This window comes from Melanotaenia boesemani, chromosome 1 (genome assembly GCF_017639745.1).
Source record: "Melanotaenia boesemani isolate fMelBoe1 chromosome 1, fMelBoe1.pri, whole genome shotgun sequence".
NCBI classification, from domain to species: domain Eukaryota; kingdom Metazoa; phylum Chordata; class Actinopteri; order Atheriniformes; family Melanotaeniidae; genus Melanotaenia; species Melanotaenia boesemani.
Window position 1 is genome coordinate 12517497 of NC_055682.1, and position 21833 is coordinate 12539329.

Below are 21833 nucleotides of genomic sequence, written 5' to 3' on the forward strand. Positions count from 1 at the left end.
CTAAATCCATGATTCCGTAAATGTCTAACGCACTGCAAAAATCACAGGGCCCTAAAAATACGGGTCAAAATGAGCGGGACTTGAGATCAAAGTTTGCAATAACAAAATCTCATAAATACAGCCATCATGATGACAGTCTTCAGGGACAACATTCTCTCAGGGACAACGTAGCTCTGGCTAACTCTAACCTACTTAAGAGCTGTTGTTCTCTCACCAAAAACTAGCTTGTAAATACTACTACTGTGCTGGAAATCAAACATAGGCTAATGATGTTCCTGTGCTTTTCTATACTTCATATATCAACAACAGACTTTGTAGTTGTTTGGACTAAGTTTACTTAAAGTATCACTCTACAGAAAAAAGAAAATGTAATAAAACCTTTTTAAGCTAAAGCCTGGTAAGTACTTTGATGGGGGATTTCTGAGAATATAAGTATACCAATACCAGCTCTGCCAACTAAGGGGTTTGTGGGGCTGTGACCCGGTGGTTGAAGAGTTCATCCTCTGGCCCTCTACCCCTCAAAGAATCTTTAGGCAAGAAGTTTCACTTTGCCACCGATATGTTTACTGGTGTGTGACTCTACTAAAAATGACGGCAGGCACACAAATTTCTGTGCAACTAGGGGGTAGAGTACAGTGCTCAATTTGGTTGTGTCTTAAACAGAGAGACGATAATGCAGTTCACTTTTCAAATTGATTCACAAACAGATGGAATTTGTTTAAAATTCCAGGAAGATCACCACTCCCTGGAAGATCAGAAGACAATGTGGATCCAGGCTAGTGAAGAGCAGTAAAACTGATTCAGTTGTTGAATTGTCTGCTTGCACCACCACCTTTACATGACTAAAATTGTTATAATGGATTATACTTTGTATAGCAACAATAAACAAATGTTGAAGCAAATATGTTGAGATCCTGAAGTTTGAGGCGTCTTGTACATCAGGTGTCAGTTCTGCTAAATGTGGCAAGTTATAATGTATAACATATTTAAATATTAAGCCCAGTGAAATTAACACTACTACCATGTTTATGATTTTGACATATAGGAGATGTAGACACATAACTGAGCTCATAAAACCCAAAAACAGGAAAAATCCTGCAGAAATACTGGCAGCTTGTATTTTCCACAAGTATACTTATTAAACTCTGAACTATGAAATAGAGTGTTATGATTTATCAAGTCCTTATTAAGTCAATTAAAATGTAAAAATTATGACAATATTTTTTAAGGAAGTTAATGATAACCTTTTCACTGCATGCCACGACTTTGCTAGCAAGAAATCCATCTATAAAGACTGCACATAAAAGTGGAACTGCATACGTTTGTAAATGGGTGAATGAGAAGCACTTTGTGAGGCTCTTTGTAAATTCAAAACAGGCTAAAAGGTGTTAAATAAGTACTGACCAATTATTTAATCATTTAAATACGTAAAGGTGAAACAAGTTACAGAAACTGGTGCAACAAAAGCTGTTGCAAGGCAAGCTAAGCCACTGAGATCAAGGTTACATTTCTTATTGCAGCGATTCATGCATTAAATTTCTTCTTAAACGTGATTTCTATGCGCTACCTTACTGAATAATGGTGTAAAGAAAAACGAAAAATGAATTTGTTTTACAATATTACTGATCATAAAGATTAAAGATGTATTAAGAGTGAAAGAGCCATGGGTTTAATGTGCAGTTCTTACCTTGGTTTTGCTCTTTGCTTTATGAATATTAATAATTGAATGTAAATCTTTGTATATGCGTCACAAATCAGACTTAGTGTTCAGTAAAACTCTTACCAAAGAACACAGCCTTCGAGCAGTTTAAAAATGCTTAATTCTTAATCATACAACACTGTTATATGGGGGGAGAAAGATAAGAAAACAGCTATTAATAGCAGTTATAAAATTAAGAAAAATGAGGCTGTTTTAATTGTAACTCAAAGTAAAGACTTGGTGTTACAATTCTTTCTAGGTCTTCACTAGACTAGCAGATCTTTGCTCTCAAAGTCATAAAGAAATGATACTGAAAAGAAGCACTGACAGGCTGGTTTTCAGGGTTTTTTCACTGAATAAGAGACTTTAAATGAGTGTTCCATTACTTTTAAGATATTTCCCAGTTGTCTAAAATCTAGATGTTGTTTCTTATTTCTTGAAATCTCACCAAGTGTAGTTACTTTACTGCACAGAAGAATTTCAGATAATTTCACTTGATTATGGTCTGAATCTCCTCAATTTAAATGTTTTTTTTTTTTATCATATTAAGATAGCTCATTTTTGCAGTGCAGATTCAACAGGAACACCCCCCCAAACAAAAAGCAAAAAAGAAAAAGTAAATCAGCAAATAATGGCTTTAAGTGGTATGCAAAATATCACACTAAAATATATGGACCAATATTATAAAGCCTGGGACCACAAGCAGGTATTTATTCAAAGGCCCAGAATTAAACTTCTTTAAAACTGAAACCCTGCTGTGCCAGTAAAAACACCCCTTGGCAGTGTTCGCCATTCCTTAATGCTCTGATCGGCAGGCTCCCGCAAAGCATGATGCATGAACCCATTTAAATTAACAAAGGAATGGGTTCCTTCTAATCTCACTGCACTTCAGAGTCCTGACACTGCTTGGATGAGCAATATATCATAGCACATACACAAACCTGCATCTACAAACAAATGCCCTTGAGCACTGCACACTACAGGCCTCAGTATAACCCCCCTGTTCGGAGGGAGTGAACAAAATAATTTGAAACTAGTGTAGTACATTGTGCGCACACACATATAATGAACAATTAGACCCACAGTATTTACAAAGTGTTGACTACCCAATTAATTTATGCATCGTGTAGGTTAGATCTGACAATCTGCCAGCATTTTCCCCACATGTCTGCAAGCACCTTTACGCACCTTTTTGCAGAACCCAACACCAACACACACTATGCATATATTCATGTTTCCAGTTGAGTGCAACACTGCTGTAGCTTTGATGTGGCAATCGCACAAAAGACAAGAAGGCTGATGAAAGTGACTAGTCTGTTTAAATTATTCCTCTGGTTGTCAGTGTGCTCCACTATGAGACAGCACACACACTACGAGGGTACAACGGTACGAGTAAATATACATGTCATTGCCATGAAGCAATTATTAGGTAAAATTAGATCAGTAATTACAGGCTTGAGAATAAAGTGGGAGTTCTTTATTAGTGGAGCCTCTTGCTCTTCAACAAATAGAGGAGAGAGGTACATTAATGAGAGAGGACAGCAGACAGATGGTAGGAGCAACTTCAGAGAATTTCTAATTTAAGACCTTGGCTGAACAGGGTGAGCATCATTCTCAGGCATGCACGATACAAACCCACAACCTAAACGAAGGGAAGGTAAATGAACTTAAATTAAACACACACGTAGTCCCGAATAAGAACCATTCTTAATATAACTCAGAGGTTAATGTGGCAGCAAACAGCTATTTGCTATGTAAAGATTTACCATTTTAAAAATAATTATATATTATATAATATACATTAAATAGAGTTTAACCAGGACTAAGAGATCTGAACACATCACACCAGTTTTGAAATCTTTACACTGGTTTCCAGTCAGTCACAGAATAGATTTTAAAACCTTCTGATCGCTTACAAATCCCAGAACGGTTTAGGCCCAGAATATATCTGCGATATGTTCAGAGTGGAACAAACTGCCAGTGGAGATTAAACTTTCATTAAATGTAGATATTTTCTTTTCTCATGCGCCCATGCATGAATTCTTCACAGCAACTTTTATGTTATCTTGCTTTTAATCATTTTAATATAATTTATGACTTTGTTTTATTGTATTTATTCTGACTTTTACTATTTCTTAATATCTGTAATGCTTTTAATGTTTTATGAAAAGCACTTTAAATTGTCCTGTACTTGTGCTATACAAATAAACTGCCTTGCCTATTATATATTATTTTAATAATAATCTTTGCATAGACTGGCAGCTTCAATGTGAGTTTCAATAAACTACGTCTACTGGCTAAAAAGATCTAAAAGGGATCAGACAATATTGTATCTTATAAACTTTTACCAAAAACCCCATTAATGAGCTGTTTGAAGGGCTTCACGCCTGGTTTGGTTTCAGCTTTGCTTCCACTGTTTTCTGGATCTGGATCCTGTTTTCCAGTGTGGCACACTGGTTGCTCTACGGTAATGGAAAGGTAAGGATTAAATTGTTGACACAGGAGTTGTTATGCTACTGAAGGAATTTGTAAGTTGAAATCATCCAAAAGCACAGGTTTATCAATATAAAAATAGCAAAATAATGTCATCCATGAATAAATTTTGTTTTTAACTAAATAAAAAAGAAAGATTTCTATTTTATGTATAGTTTTGTTGAGCGTACACTTTGAACTGTCAACCCCTCTGAAAAGATGTGAGTAAAAATCATAACCTGTTTACATACCAGCAAATCTGTTAGCTGATAAAAACGTCAACGTTGCCGTTAAGGTTCTGTATTTTACACAGCAAATACATCCAGTTGTATTTATGTTTGACTTAAAGAAAAACAAATAAAAAAAGGGCAGACATCTCTAGCTACAACATTAATGATCCGCTCAGAATAGCATATTACTCACTCAGCCACTAAACAACTTTTAGATCCTCGGTGAAAAAGTCATACAAAATATCAATTGATCCGAAGCCAAGTATGCAAAATCATTTGGATCACATCTACAAAAACGAGCAGCTGATGAGTCAAATGTAATTTATGAAATCTCCTATAATATATAGGTCCGGTGTGACTACTGCATTTTGATATTTTTTTCTAAACTGAAAAAAAGAGGGTCTTGTAGAAGTTGCTGTACTATAACTAACCCTTCAATCCAAACATTTCTGTGGGTATTCTACAAATTACCTATGCACTTCCTCCCAACAGTTAAGTCCTCAAGCGTTACGTTCTGCCAGTGACTTCATCTTTCCAGAAAGAGCTTATCCTCTTGTCTCTTCCTCAAAAACACTGAATAAGCTGGGACAGTAAGGCGCTGCTGCCTCGCCAGGGACAACACAAGTGTTCTCTTTCCTCGAGGGGAGATGGCAAAGGGCACGAGAAAAATAGTTTGAGTGATGGTTACGTCTAGCTGACTAATGAACAGTTCAGCCCAGGTCAATCCATTACAACCAAAAGCATTTAATTATTAATTACGGTCAATCTATAGGCAGTTAAGGACAAGTGACACTGTATATTTAATGTGCGATATGGCTGGTGATGGGGAGCATTGAGTTGCTGTTGTGTAGGCCTTGTGGCTATTAGTGAATGTCAGCAAAGAACTTCAGGGGGCGGGTGGGGGGTTGTAGATTGCTTGTTATTATGAAAATATAGGCAATGTGAGCTTAGATATTCATGTGCACAACAGCATGGCAGTAAATCCAGAAACAGAAAAGTATTCAGGTAGGTTCACTCAGCCTGGTTTAAGTGTTTCATCTAATAAACTACATGCTTAGAAAAAAAAGAACAGGAACACAATAATATTTTAGAATATGACGTAACTCACTACACTATCTTCATAATGAATTTGGACTGTTAAAAAAGGACGCACAAGAGATTTAAAAATAATAATTCACGTAAAATATAATTTTTTCAGTGTGCTGGTATTTTTCAGTATGCATCTTTATTTATTAGTCTCCTTTTTTCTGGGTTTGTGTGTAGATTTACTAATTTTTACTTGGGAAAAAAGTACAGTAAGGAGAATAATCCTGCTTAAAAACAATTTTGGCTGCTTCAAAATTGTCTCTGTATAATACAGCATTTATAAGGTGTGTCTTTTGTGGGTGTCACTCATGACAGGTCCAACCTCTGCAGTAATGTGCATGTGCATATGTGTATTGCCTGAGGCAGTTGCATAGGGTGAAGGGTTGAGTGAATGGGGAGCAAAGCTGCCTGAGTGGTTTGCTTCATTAGGAAACAAAATATAAGCTTTCCGGGCCATTAGGGCTGACTTTAGATGCAAAAGCACATAAGACGGCGACTCACCTCATCAACGATGCATTGCAGTAACTGGAGAGGCTGAAGAGGGGAGACAGAGGGAGATGAGAGGGAAAAAATGTTATCCTACATGAAATTTCTTGGCAATTGGTGGAATTCAATAGTGTGAAAAAAAGTACCTAGATTAATCAAATGCAGCGAGCTAAAGCAAAGTCAGCCTTCAGCCTCTAAATGTTTTTTTTCATAATGGCACCTAATGTAATATCAGCAATTTAAGCATGATCTAATATTTTCTTTCAATAAATCTAATCTGAGTGTTTTTTCAAATGAGAGAGTCAACCAACAGTGACAGACTTTATACAGAGGAGGAGACCTCTTGCTTCATTCCTCCCTTTCTACTGCAATAAACTTACCATTAAAGAGCCTTGGTTCTTCTGAATCTGTAAGGCAAGACAGATAAAAGGAGACGAGGCAATATGTAATTAGCGCGTCATAATCAAGACGATGCACTTGGACACATTATGATCACTAGGAGAAAATTATTGCTTTCCTGTTGGCAATTTGTGAGTATGTACTAACATCATTTACATAATGAAAACACACAAATGTTAATGGCCTTGCTCTCATTTGTGTGGAATGGGATAAAAGATCCACTAATGCTAATTTTCAGAGCAGTACTTTATTCCTGCCCTCCAGGTTATCTTGATGTGCTGGGATGTAGGGTAACTGTAAAACAGTACTGGAGCTTTGCAATGAGCATGCTCAGTGCATCTGCTTTAAAGGTAAAGCAGTGTCATAACACTGGCCGCAACATGGTGACAGGATGGTAAGAGCAGAGGAACAGACAATCCTAAAAAGGAAGAAAAACACCTGGTTTAACTTCCCACTGTGATCACAATCAAACTATAAGAACATTATGTTCTTAAAGAATAATAAAATAGATGATGAACTTTTCATTGTAACATTTAAACACTATTTTGACTTAAAAGGACGCTGCAGTGCTGCACAAAGCATTTATAACTTCATCACAGAGACTAAACGGTACAAGGCTTAAAGCCTAAGCTCAGCTAAATATATTGCTCATTTCTCCAGGTCTTTTGACAGTGCATTAGAGCACTTATTGATTCACTCAATTAAATACAGGTTTTCACAGTCTGTAAATACCCAGAGACTCCTAAACTGCCTCTATATTCAGTTTTGCCTGATTCAGACACATTAAAAGCAACTATGGAAAACTAATTTGTTCTGAAATAATTACTAGAACAAAATTGTGTGCTGCTCCAGGGGTTGAAATTGGATTGTGAGAGACTAACATATTCAAACACAAACATATTCTACTTGTTCTGAGTAGTTTGACCACATATTCAAAAGGTTTCAATATCTTTTAGTGTTAAATGGATCTGTACTGATTAATGGGTTGATCTATTGTCATCTGCATGTTCATCCTGAACGTAAACATTCCTTTGTGATTAAAAAAAAAAAAATCTCAAAACGGCATTTCTTTAATATTTTTTTAGGCTTTTCCTGACTGATCTGAGAAATACAAAGACATCCCCAATCAAGGCTTTGTAGAGCTGGGAGTGAGAAAGTAGGGCCTTTGCATTATTTGTAAAGTTATTTAAAGTGCAAAAGTACTGCCTTATGTAAAGAAATTAAATGTTGACTGCTTCTTACAGGGGGATCATTTTTAAGGTGAGAACTGTTTTAAGGTGCTGAGAAATTACAGCAAACATTATTTACAATAATCCAGCACTATACAGAAATAGATAAAAATGTCCTTTCTACGTCATTAAAGCGAGGACGGAGAAAAACAAAATGAAATAACTCAGGGAAAGCTTCTCTACTCACTGACAGATGCAGTGGTGTGTAAAGAAGTTCCCGAAACAGATGCAAAAAGCGACTGACGTGTTTCATCCAGACATTCGTTCAAATAAGAGAAATATGACAAAATGGGAGAGGAACAAAAGCAACCATGAAGCAAAGCAAAAAGACAACAAATCAATCAGAGACAACAGTGCTGGCGGCTGTATACACATCCCATCAGGTCTGGTGTCTTCAAAGACTTTCAGAGCGAGCCGTGCAAAACTCCATTAACTCCTGACGAAGAATGCAAATGAATCCCAACATGTGGTGAAGTGGAATTAAAGAGACCATCTCTAATCATGACAAACATGAGGTGATGACTCTGCATGCAAACAAACACATAAGAGAATGAATGAAAGATGCATCAACTAGACAAAAACCACAAATAACAGCAAGTGGGAAGTAGCTCAGATCATCGCAACGCAAATCACGAAACTGCCAGTCAAATGTAACAACTTAAAGTATCCACAACTACTCTGATGTTACAAATTTATTCCCAATCTCATTTTTTTTTCTCTTTTATCCTCTCCAACTTCTTCAGCCTTTACTAAAATGTTCTACGTGAAGTGCAGCGGAGGGGGGCGGGGTTGAACAGACAGCTGTGCCAGCGTCTGAAAAAAAGTGACAGCTTAGGCCTGAGGACTTTGGCTGGCTGCGCTTGACGAGCTGGATCCAAGTGCTCTCGCCACACAGCTCTGCTACAGCCTGCAGGTGAACTGTCTGCAGTGCCATATGGAGCTGGAGGAAATTAACGCAGAGATTAGGAAAACTGCTTTAACAGGAGAGCCTAAATAAACTGAGAGGTGTTTCTAATATTTTGTCCAATTTATTAGTGAACTACAAAAACTACAGCGCAAATAAAGGTAGAAACAGCACACTAATGTCAGAGGAGACCTAGGCTGGAGTCCAATGAAAACTTCACATATGAACTAACTTTACATCTAAATTATGAATAAATAAACCTTAATTTTCATCATGACTTAAAAATGAAATCTTCACTTCACTGGCCAATGAACGATGGCAACTAATTCTTGAAAGAAACCTAAATGTGTTTTTTCAACATATAGTAGATGGTATGGCTTTTTATACATGGAATGTCTAACATCAATGGCTTCATTAGCCTGTTCATGCGATGGCATTCAAACATTGGTCACATCCATGTTAATGTTCCTCATAACTACATAAAGGTCCTGATTTTTTAAGATTCCTGATTAAGAGCGCAAAATTGCGCCAAACCAAAACTGACCAAATAGATTGCAGGAGTTGTTTGTTTATGATTTGCGGGTAATTAAGAATGTTGGTGCAATTGATAACAGGCGCAACCAGCTGGATTTAAATGAGGGTTTATCGTGCGTTGTGACTGGAATACCGGGTATGATGCACTAGAGCTGATTGCAGAAGACACGTATGAGACAAAACAATCATTTTTATTGAGGAAATAAAACTTTCAGCCCAACACATTTTGATCAAATAAACGTGCCTCCCATGGTATGTTTCATTACACACAAGGTGTGTACTTTGTACACTAATGGAGGTGCACTACAGCGCACACTCGGCAGCTGGTCAGGGCTGTGTCTGTGTGGTCATTAATGTCCTTAAGTAAGTGGTCGAAGATGGGGAACAGGTGGTTGTTTGGGCTTTCAGTGCCAGCAGATTTAGAGCACAGCAGCAACAGCTCATCCTGCGTAACATATAATTCAACACGGCCATATGTTTCAATAATCGCTGCCTCTGGCATTCCAAAATATTTACACGATCAGAAAAGATGCGCTCTCTCCGTTGTCTTTCGTAGTGTCTATGCCTCCTCCTCGCCACAACAACTGCAGCCATTTCTGCGTAAAGTTGTGCCTTTTAGATGTGCTAAATATGGACGGAAAATTAGCCAGTGCAATCAGTTTCATGTTTGGTAAAACACTATGTGTGTGCTACATTAATCTGTTTGCATATGCTTCTCCCAATAACTTGCACTTTCTGGGGGACACGCCCATATTGCTTATTCATTAAGCGTATACAAGCTAAATCGAATGTGCGCATTATTTAGTCCATTTAACAGACCCAAGCCTCGGTTCGTCCAGTTAGTAAATCAACTGCAACATTTTTTTTACGTGTGTTTTTACACACGCAAACCTTTAGTAAATCAGGACCAAAGTACTTAAGTAGTAATCAATATTTGCCTTTCGCACCTGACTGAACAACAAATCAAGCAAAGTGCACACCAAACCTCTTATGAAACTTTATTAAAACATGATGTTATAATTTATATTAGCATCAAGAATTTTGGGGTTGTCTGAGAAATATCAGCTGCAGATGGGATCAGCTGAAGTTACGTTATTTTCTAAAGAGATTTAAGTTGTACAGCTGGCATTAAAGAGATTCCTGGAATTTTGCTTACAAGGTTTTAATTGCACTTTAAAAAATGAGCCTCGTTCTTTTATCTACCAAGAAACACAATCTTTCTTTTCCCTGGTGGCAACATTGAGCCTGTTAAGCCCAAAAATCTGAGAGTAATCAGATGATTGTAATAATCTGAACTGACATGTCTACATGCACTTCTGAAATATGATCTTCAAAAAAATCCTTGTCTATATTACTAGTGCATTTTATAATTTATTTTGCAGTATGTACGTGTGTTGTGACGTCAGTTCCTATTATTTTCAAAACATCTGGTCTTTGTTTAACATGGTGGTGCCCGCAGTCTTAGAATTAGCTGCTAATGTAAGAGGTAATAAGCTGCTAAGCAGTTTACAGGTGAATCATTTACTTCATTTATTTCCTTTACCCAAATTTCCCTGAGGGCTCTCCGAAGGGATTAATAAAGTATTTCTATTATATTTACCATTTCCAACTCAGGGTCACAGGGAAGGTGAAGCCTATCCCAGCAATTAGCCGGCAAGAAGCAGGGTACACCCTGGACAGGTCGCCAGTCTATCACAGGGTTTGTTTACTTCAGTGGTTCCCAAACTTTTTCTGCAAGGCCCCTATTTCATCCATAATAATAATAATAATAATAATTATTATTATTATGATTATTTTTATTATTATTATTATTCTGAGTCCCGCCCCCCCATCCCACTATCACATGCGCATGCTTACAATGAAACGTATGAAGAAATGCTCCACAAAACAGTTTTGTTTGGCATAGAAATAGTCTTTAGTTCATTACTCATGCCATATTAAAAACCCAAATTTTGCATTATCTCAGCAAAAGAAGCTGATTTTGGTCATATAGGTGCCTTGTCACTGCTGTTTACATAAGCCACAGAAAAAACTTTTATCTTCCTTATTTAGAAAGTTTCTAATAGTTTTGGAGCTTTAAATTTAGAATTTCTTTATCAGCATGTGTCCAGAAACAAAGTTAATACGAGTGCTATTTTAAACACCTTATCTCGGTGATAGAAGCTGATTTTGGACAGAAGCGATGCAGAGGTGCAGATAAAGTTTCTTCTCCAAACAAGCGGCACAGTGCTTTACTGTTCCTCGCCTCTTTGTCTGCTAAGTTCTTTTTCTGAACAAAGATTAATTCCACAGCCGTCAGCTCAGTCCATGCAGTTACATGGATTGTCTGCTGCAGGACCTGGTGGATCTTAACTACTGGTAGGGATGACAAGATTCAAGTCACACAGGCCAAGTGGCCCAAAAAAACACAACATGCCAAAATAAGATCAACCACTGCTGTAACTGTTTCAGTGCAGACGTTCCCACTATTTTCAAACTGATGGGTAAATGTCACTATACCTACTAAGAATATGAATTGTGATATGAGACACCACCAGGGCGATTATTCCGTCATAAAAATGACACCGTTACCATCACCCAGAGTAACATTAACATGTATGTCTGAAAGAGGTTATAAATGGTTAAAAAAGCGTTACAACAAAATACTGAGTTCCAAAGGTCACTACGTTTGTTCCCTCTTATCAAGAAATAGTATTACACAAATATAAGAAGCACTTAGGCAAAAGCTGGGCAGACAATCAAACAACACTACTTCTTTAATCAACAACAGAGACTATTGTTTCTGTAGCAGGAGCTTATTTTCACACAATACAGTGTCATTTTAAAAGCAACCTTTCACATTCTGCCACAGAACTGCCCCTTTACATTCAGTGCAGGCAGGCGGCCATGAGGTAACCTGAGCTGATCAGATTCAAATGGTTCAGCTAGGATTAGTGAGATAAACCCATCTTAAAGTACTAATTAAGACTTGATGGGATTGGGAAACCACTTCTGTAGTCAGCAATTACATTTGCGTAGGATTTTAATTTAGTGTAATGAGGAAAGGAAAATCAGCAGATTTTTATAATAACAGCTGTACATAAAGACCTAATTATGATTGATGTTGATGGGCAGAACTGCAGTTATGATAGATTACATAGACTTAATCAATGCCTTTCTGAGGAGAACACTACTAAACTCATAACAGAAAATCTAAATAATGTTACAAAAACTTGTCTCACAGGATTGATTATCATACAAAATACCTTTTTTGTCTGATCAAAAAGTACAAATGTAAATCTCTATTAAAGAGTTAGTGCACCCAAAAATGTGTTTTTGAGCTGTAAACAACACAGTTTTACTTGAAAACCACCTATACTGTTAATAAAATTTGTTTTTAAGTTATAAAAAGACAAAACAAAAACCAGGTTTTGTTTTTTGTGATGTAGAGCCATACTGGTGCGTCTCCACGTCATAAGAAACTTTTAAAAATCTCACAGCCCCCTCCCTGCAGATGGTTGGTGGGCGTGTTTTTCTATGTCTGCAAGACGAGGACCCGCCTACCTAAATGTAAGTACGTATGCAACTCTTTGTGTGTAAAAAAAATGAATAAAAATAAGCTTTTTATTAAGACACTGAATGACTAGAAGCATTGAGAGTGCAGACCTCTGCCAAGCCATTGTAATTTTTTTGCCAATATTTGGGGATATTATTTTTGAGTTAGAAGCTCTACTAACAAAATTGTCCCCGTCTCCCCATAATAAAGAATCCTTAAAAAAAATTCCTAGATCCAGGCGGTGATCCGGATCTCCCCCAAAATCTAATAACTTGTTCATTATTCCATGACTGAGATTTCCTGAAAATCAGTCCATAACTGTTTGAGTTATGTTGCTAACAGAGAGACAGACACCGTCGTCAAATACATGACCTCTGCCTTAGTGGAGATAAAAATGATGCTTCCAACACACAAATCATTTAAAATTGTGCTAAAGTAAAGTTTAGAGTGATAATAGATAAAAGGCCATTTGGGAGCTGAAAGAAGCTGTTCTTCTAAGGGAGCCAAATGTTTGAACTGATCTTTGATGAATCAAGCAAATCATGACATTTCCCATTAACATAACTCCATGATGATACCATAAGTCCACTGGCTACATGCTTTCTTTAGAATACACAGTACTGTGTACAACGTACTGCCTAAACAAAGTGCAGCTGAATACGGAAAGAAATTTAAATCAAGTAAGTGACATGTAGAAAGAAAAACAAAAATGTGTCGGTGGTTGGAAGGTGTAAATAACGAGGCTAGTTAGTAACTGGTTAGTAAGTTAATTTCATCCTTGCTGGAAAAGGGAACGTTGAGAGAATGTCGTCGGTGAGAATTTTCATGAAAAACGTCAATAAAAACAATTTAAAGAAACATGTATAAATAAATGCAATCAGTTGCACTTACAATCTGGATTACGCCCCATTCTTGGTTTGTGTGAGTGTTTGTTTGTGTGCTTGTGTGTATGTAAGCATTTGTTTGTTTTCAACATGTAAGGCACTTTGTGGGGCATCCTTTGTATGAAAAGTGTTATATAAAAAAAGCTTTATTGACATAGTCACTTATTAATCATATATCACATTTATAGTACATATTAATCAGCCACATTATGATAACAATAAGCTTAGAACACAAATCAAATATAAATACAACAAAGAAATAGACTTACTTGTGGATATGGAAACATGCCGAGTGCCAGCTGTAAGGAAAAAAAGTAATAACACTTTTATGTATAGATACTAACAGTGCAATTGTATATAATGTCATCCAGGACAAAATCAAACAAAACAAAAAACAAAACAAATAAACAAAAAAAAAATTGGGCTTAAGATGGCTGGCCAGTACAAATTAGAAGCAACATATAACTACGATTTCTCATACGGTTAATTGAGTGGATTCCATTAAACAAAGGAATCGGATAACACATCCAGTCCTGGTATAAATGCACATGCATTAAAGCTTTCAGGTCTTCCTGGCGCCAGCATCTTAACTGTATAGAATTAAACAATAAGCTGAGAGAAAACAGCGTTGAAGCGTGCACAACCTTAGACTTTCAGTCTGCTGATAACACTTCTTCATCAAACAATATTGACTATTCGTTCATATCTCCCAAACAATTACCACCCACTGACAACAAGACAGAGGGATGAAGAGAAGGAGGACAATACTTTTTTTGCTTGTGTGCCAATTTCTTAGTTAGGTTGGGTGACGGCTCTTCCTGACATTTGGATAGACGATTTTCATCTTGGTTAGGTGAAACTTATTGGCAAAATAATTCAATTAAAATGCCAAAATACTTCTTTCCTTGAACATAAATAGACAAATTAATGGAGTGAAGATCAATCCAGTCCAAGTAGAACTGCAGGAGGTTTCATTTAGTTTGATACATCCATCCACAAGTAGAGACAAAGCAACAAGGGTCAGAGGGTCCACTGCTATTAAACTCTATTTTTATCACGCAAAGTATTTGTCAATATTTTTTTGACGTTGCTGCATCACAGGGAACTCATCCATTATTACCATAATTGTAATGATATTAAAGTGATATTATTGATAGACAAAGGAGAGACAGAAGGCTGCACCATTTGTTATACTGCAGAGAGAGCAGGAGACAAGAACAGATGCATAATCAATAGTGTCAGTGGGAGAACGAGAGACAAGGGAAATACCAAAATGACAATATTATTTAGAAACGCAGGGTGTCAGTCAAGTACTCTATCAATAATGTGTAAAGTTATGAAAATAAATAGACATGCACTTTAGCCTATGAGCAACAAGAAAACTAAACAAAAAACATGATCTGTTACAGAATATGTAGAAAAAAAGATGTAGTTCTATATCTGTTAGAATTATTGTCATCTCCATTGATTTCCACTGGGTAAAAATGTCAGGTAAAGCCTGAGGCTATTTAGAAACTGTTATACCTCCATGAAAGAGATGCCCACACTCCACACATCTGCATGGATTCCATACTGTTCTCCTGATATCCTTTCCGGCTACGGGACAACACAGAAAAGGCGATAAATACAGCATTGGATACCAACTTTAATTTTCACTGAGACAACTACAAAATTATTAGATAAAATATTAAAAGTGAGAGGGAACTCACTGCCATGTATGCGTTGGTTCCAACATATGTCTTGGCAATAGAATTTACCAACTGCAAATACAAGTCATACTCTTAAAGCAAATATTTCTTATTGAATAACAATATAAATGAAAGTTATTCAAATTATAATTACAAGTGAGTTTTGAGGATCATCACATCAGTGTATATTGGGAAATAAAGAAAAGACAAGAGAGAGACCTAATTTGCATTACCTAAATGTACTGACATGTGAGGTGGATATTTTCGGACTCAACCTTTGCACAAGGGAGCGGTGTAAGACAAAGAGACAGTAGTGAGTATGTGTATGTCATCAGTGACAGGACTGTGATGAGTGTCTCTTCCCTTATGGCTTTTTTTTTGTCCTACAGATTGTGAGACAGTGAGGAAGGGTGTGTACGTGTGCAACGCAGATAAACAGAATAAAAATACAGAGTGTAAGTCAGCGTGTTACACAGTGAAAGTGTAAAATTCACCTTGAAGGTGCGAAGAAAGTGGAGGTTATAAATGAATGACGATTTTCCACACAAGGTATTCCGTGTGTGTGTGTGTGTGTGTTGAAAAGGCAGACAGTTTTCAGGGTAGATGTTTTGGAGAATGGTGAAGGTCTGTCCCTGATGACTACATTATAAAACACACTTTGGGACGTGCACCCCCCCACCCACACACACACACACACACAATGACATGGCTATTGTCTGCTACCCAGGCTTTAGCCCAATCTAGTGAATACATATCAATGAGGCTTGGTGTTGTCTGTATGTGTGTGCGTGGGTCATAATTATAACAAGAGATTTTTTTGGAAGCTACAGAACAATGGAGGAGAAAGGGAGGCTTGGGGGGAGTGTGAGCTGAAGACCCCTGAGACAGTGGTGCTGTGATTGACAAGCTGTCTGTATTCACGCAGAACTGTGCGAGCACACAAACACACACTGACTGCAGAGGACTGTGTTTGCGCAGCTTTAGACAACGGTTTTTCTTCCTCTCTCTCTTTCCTCTTGCATTATTTCACTCTTTCTCACACAAACAAATCAGCGTACCTGTGTGCTGACACCAAAGTCACACAGCTTGACTTGTCCTCGGGTGTTCACCAGCATATTGGAAGGCTTGACATCTGTGGAGACAAACTGCTTGATAGAACTGCAACATCAGCAACTCTGGTGCTTGTCTTTATCTGCTCTGCTTTTTTTTTTTTTTCTTTTTTTTTCTTAATAATACAGCAACCTTACTCACCTCTGTGAAGTATCTTCAGGCTCCACAGATATGTCAGTCCTTTGACAACCTGGAGACAGGGGCAACAGAAAAAAAAATTACCCAAAATATCAACAACTTAGAGCATTTAACCAGCACATTTAACAATAAGATTAAATAAAATTTAGCCTCAATGAAAGCTCAGTACTGTAATTGTTAATCTAAGACCCATGTCTGATATGGCAGAGTTAACAAAGATGTTTATCTCTAAGTGAATGAATGAGACAACTGACTGTTGTGGTTTACACTGCCAGGCCAAAAAATACAAGTCGCCACCTGGACTGAACTACGCAAAGAGGTAACAGCCTCCTATTGGATAATTACTGTATGGGTGATTATCTTTCAGCTGTCAACAAGTTATTTAACCCCAACTGATGCAATGAACAGCTTCTTGTTTCTTAAACAACCATGTGGAAAGACACATCTAGTGGTCATGGAAAAAATGTTAGTCTGTTTAAGAAGGGTCAAATCGTTGGCATGCATCAAGCAGAGAAAACATCTAAGGAGATGCAGAAACTACTGTAACTGGGTTAAGAACTGTTGGACGCATTATTAAAAACTTGAAGGATAGTGGGGAATCATCGTCTTTGTAGAAGAAATGTGTTTCGAAAAATCATGAATGGTTGTGATCGACGTTCACTTTAACGATTGGTGAAATCAAATCAAAGAAAAACAACAGTAGAACTCAGGGTTATGTTCAATAGTGAAAGTGAAAGCATTTCCACATGCACAATGTGAAGGGTACTCAAGTGATTGGACGTACAGCTGTGTAGTCATAAGAAAACCACTAATCAGTGAGGCTAACTGGAGAAAACTGTTTCAATTTGCTAAAGGGCATGAAGACTGGACTCTGGAGCAATGGTAGAAGGTCATGTTGTCTGAAGAGTCCAGATTTACCCTGTTCCGGAGTGATGGGAGCATCAGGGTAAGAAGAGGGGCAGATGGAGTTATGCATCCACCATGCCTCGTGACTACTGCACAAGCCTGTGGGGGACAGTGTTGTGATCGGGGGTTGCTGCAGTTGGTCAGCTCTAGGTTCAGCAACATTATGTTTCCAAGGAATGAGGTCAGCTGACTACTAAGAATGCCAGGATTCATCAGGCTCAAAGTGAAAGAGTGGTTCTGGGAACATGAGACATCATTTTCACACAAGGACTGGCCACCACAGAGTCCAGACCTGAATCGCATTGAGAATCTTTGGGATGTGCTGGAGAAGGCTTTGCACAGTGGTCGGACTCTCCCATCATCAGTACAAGATCTTGGTAAAAAATTAATGCAGCACTGGATGGAAATAAATCTTGTAACATTGCAGAAGCTTAGTGACACAATGCTACAGTGAATGCATGTCGTAATTAAAGCTAAAGGAGGTCCAATTAAATATTAGAGCGTGCGACTTTTTATCTTCTGTTAAACATCTACACAGGAATTATTAAGATCAGGGTCATTCTAGCTTTTAGTAGTTTGTTAAACTGTATGATCCATTGAAGAAGTAATTAATAGATGCAAAATAAATTGAGTCTGTAAGGGCCTCAGGTGCAGATTGGGGTCTACAAGGATCTTTGTTTTTACATTTTCAGTTTTAACATTTCAAGTTTTTTTATTTACAGGCATAAATAGCTTGCTTTAAGAAAATAAAAACTGACAGACAGTAAAAAGTCTGACAAGTCTTTGCATGAGACAAAACTGGCCAATTTTAAAATAAAGAAGTTGTGTGTTTCTTTCTTTAAATTTCCTTCTTTAAAAGACTTTTATAACCAGCTACTCCAGTTGACATGGTCTTCTGAAACAGCAGTCTGTTTACATCAGTTCAGCAGTAACTCTCCTCTTTTAAATCCCAATCTTACTCTGGATTTTAGACAAGTATTTCATTCTATCATTTTTTCCCTGGGTTGTGCAGCTGCTTCATGATAAGCGCGCAAAAAGGGATTTTCATCCTCCGTTTCTGTCTTGGTGTAGTGCAGTGGACATGTTTAGATAAACACATCCCAAAGAACAGTAGACTTTTGCAGAAACTTTTCCAGCAGATGTGCTTTTGGCTGACCGTGGGTTGGATATAAAAGACAGCTTGAGTTTTTTGTGTGCAGAAGTAAAGATGGTTGCATTTACAAAGTACCTGTTTGATGAACTAAATGAATAAAGAACAGGTGAGGTAGTACACCTGAAAATTCATGTAGAAAGGGTTGTTGGCTACGCAGCAGGTACGTGATTTTAAATGCAGCCAAGTGGTACCGATCAGGATTAAACTCCCATGTACAGATTAGATCACTTTCCTCCACCAGATTGTGATCGATTGTTGTTCTGATTACGAGTCCCAATGTTGTTCTGTCAGACATTTAGTCATAATATTCAGGACTGTTCACTATTTTTTAAAGATGTTTCAGAGCAGATCTGCCATAAGATCCAGTAGTTTTTTTTTTTTTTTTTGTATATTTTATGGTTCTTGTAATAGCTATACTTCCAAATATTTTTGACTGTTTCATATTTTACTGCTCCTTTTGCAAGATGTCTTTAAATAATTAATCCTTTATATTTAAACATGTCTTTATATTTTATAATGCCAAGAATAAAATTAATTGCTACAGATAAACGGATATTATATTTGATTTCGGAATCAAAATATCATAATACTAAATGTTTGACATATAAACTTTCAGTATGATGGTCTAGTTGCAGCCGACAGTGTGTAGACTCGCAGGCTTTAATCCATCTGTTTGTAAAATGGCTGCATAAACATTTAATGATCGGTAGTTTAAAAATTCATGACAGGTGTAGGAACTTTCACTAAACACAAGGTAAACACAAACGTCTGAGACTGAAACAGGTGGCAAAGCATCTTAACCTGAACTTCATTGTTCAGCAGATTGTAACTATCTAACTTATTAATGATTAGTGTTTCTCCATCGTAACGGCTCTTTGCTTCTCTCGTGAGCTTATCGCGGTTAGGCTGTTTCTTTTTAGCGTGTTTTAAATATGTTTTTAACACAGTTACTGCTGAGAAACCTGAAATTGTAACTTAAACAGTAGCTGGGTGCCCACAAAATGGCAGAGAAAGCTGGGGTGACTTCACATGCACGTTCTCTATAACATTAAAGAAAGGCTATGCGTGGGTACTGTTATAATATGACTTCAGGAAATGAAGGCTAAATTTCTAACTTGTTTCTCATGGGATCAAATGAGGAACCAAACTATTAGGGAGGAGCTCTGCTCCAAATGAAAAAGATTAACCAAGTTGGTAAGAGTGTCAAAAAAGTAAGTGGTGTTATCTCAGTATAAAGTAATCACACCACCTTGTGATTTTTTTTCTCATTTAGGGGTTGTGAGAGCTGATAGTAGCCTTAAGGCTCCAGTAATCCAAAACTAATCCACAACATACTGAGATGATTATAAAAAAAAAAACAAAAAAAAAACAAAGAACCACAAAAGCTCTCTGAAGTCCTGCTGCCTCAAAAGGTTGTAGTGCGAGCAACAACTGGCATATGCAGCTTCACTTGCACCCTCTTGGGTGCTTTTCCTTCAGTGATAATTAACAACTGTGACAGTGGAAAGGAGGGTAAGCTGTGAATTAAAATTAGCACTGACTAAATGGCTGTCATTGTTTGATTATGGACAAAGTTAAAGCAAGGTGACAGAGAAAGGAGCTGGAGATAGGAGGAGGGTAATGAGTGTGGAACAGTGATGCACGTTAGTCAACATCAAGGCCATTTCAGTCAATGTGCGTCTAAAACAAGTAAAAATAAGGAATGGAAGAATACAATACAAATTGAAAATATCAGACCTAGCAAATTGAGCAACTTTCTGCTTTAGACCTGTACAACCTGCAAGCAGTTGGTCCAACTGAGCAGCATTTAACTTGGTTGTTGCGTTGAGTTGAGTTCTTCAAAGGCAAATTCATGAGCTATAATTCATAAACCCTTCCTCCATTCAACAGCTAATTTGATAAGAACTATTTTAAGGTGCATTCACAACAGGATTGTCCAGGTGTCTTGGTTTAATACAGTAGGGAATTTAAAAAAATCCCCACCTTCCTTTGAGTTGGTTTGCTTTCACAGTGCACTTTACTCAACCATACAAAACCACCTTACAATGTCACGCAGTTACCGTACCTGCTCGCTAGGGGCAATATTCCTTTAAAAAGGAGGAAGAAAAAAAAACAGGCTTGTTGACTGGCCAAGACTGAAAACAGAAATCCTTTAGCTTCAGTCTGTGCCTCATTCACTGCATGTAAATAACGGAGCAATACCAAGTTATACATCCTTGGGATTTTACGCTTGTGTTCAAATCTAGAACTGTTTTCACATGAAGCTGCCCAGTAAAAGCAGAAAGAGAGGCAGCCAGCTATCCAGCATGCTACAACAGGTCTACATCATTTCCTCGCTTTGGTCCACTGGATGGTCCGTTTGCTTTCACACTGTAAGCAAACTGCACCAAGGTTCACCTGCAAGTGAACAGAGACCTCTAGTTTTCAAGTGGACCAGAGTTCGCCTCTCTGGTTTGCACTGCAGTGCAAATGTGCATACACACTTCTCCAAACAAATTGTATTGTCTGGAAGTGAACAAAGATTTGTTTAACGCAGACCAAACAGCAACCCTTAGGCTATGTTCACACTGCAGGCAAAAGTGGTTCAAATCCAACTTTTTTGCCCATATGTGACCCTTATCTCATCTTTTTATGGCAGTCAAAAATTTGATTTTTCCAAATCATACCCAGGCCACTTTCATATGTGGTACTAATCGGATCCATATTCGATCTTCTTCGAAGCGATCTCAGTCTAAACAGTCATGTTGTGTTTCACCTGACTTTTACATTATCGAACAGAGACAGACATCACAATGGTGCATCGCAGCAAGATTAAATATAAACAATGAATGAAACAATATCAGATCATTATTTAGTTGGCTCGGATTGCAACAACTTCAAAACTAAATTACATGCTGACGTGTGTAGGATTCATGTTTACCTCCCTAAACATGGCGTACTGTGTGTGACATCACATCTTCTGCTGAGCATGTTGGTCATTTCAGGGTCATTGACTGTTCACATTAGAATCTAATCTATTAAATTATAATGTGAAGAACCACGCAGAAAAAAAAATGGATCTCGGGATTCAACTGAACATGTAAGACCTGCAGTGTGATCGCAGCCTTAGCTTCATTAAAAGGCTTTTCAGTCCAATTACACAACAAAATGATAGTGTACTTACAGCAACTGCAATCCTTCCCAGCACATGCTCAGGAATTTTTTTGTAGACATCTAAAGATCCTCCTGCATAGTAAGAAAAAAAAGCTCATTCAACCAGGCATTTAATATCGTATGGAATTTGGTTTATTTCAAAAGCCTGTTAAAAACATATGTTAAAGGTTTACAATCAAGATGTCATAATCCAAAGAACTTACAAAACCTGGTGTAATGTTGTTTTC

General features: G+C 37.4%; 1 protein-coding gene across 1 annotated transcript in view; it reads right to left on the reverse strand.

Moving 5' to 3' along the window:
• The window catches only part of map2k5 (mitogen-activated protein kinase kinase 5), a 60075-nt gene that overhangs the window by 19583 nt on the left and 18659 nt on the right, over nucleotides 1-21833 (reverse strand). The window contains exons 12-19 of the mRNA XM_042012478.1: nucleotides 21617-21678; nucleotides 16398-16446; nucleotides 16205-16278; nucleotides 15168-15218; nucleotides 14983-15054; nucleotides 13728-13757; nucleotides 6354-6380; nucleotides 5989-6021 (exon numbers count right to left, since the gene is read on the reverse strand). Coding sequence (XP_041868412.1) covers nucleotides 5989-6021; nucleotides 6354-6380; nucleotides 13728-13757; nucleotides 14983-15054; nucleotides 15168-15218; nucleotides 16205-16278; nucleotides 16398-16446; nucleotides 21617-21678 — 398 coding nt within the window. The remainder of the gene's footprint in view (nucleotides 1-5988; nucleotides 6022-6353; nucleotides 6381-13727; nucleotides 13758-14982; nucleotides 15055-15167; nucleotides 15219-16204; nucleotides 16279-16397; nucleotides 16447-21616; nucleotides 21679-21833) is intronic.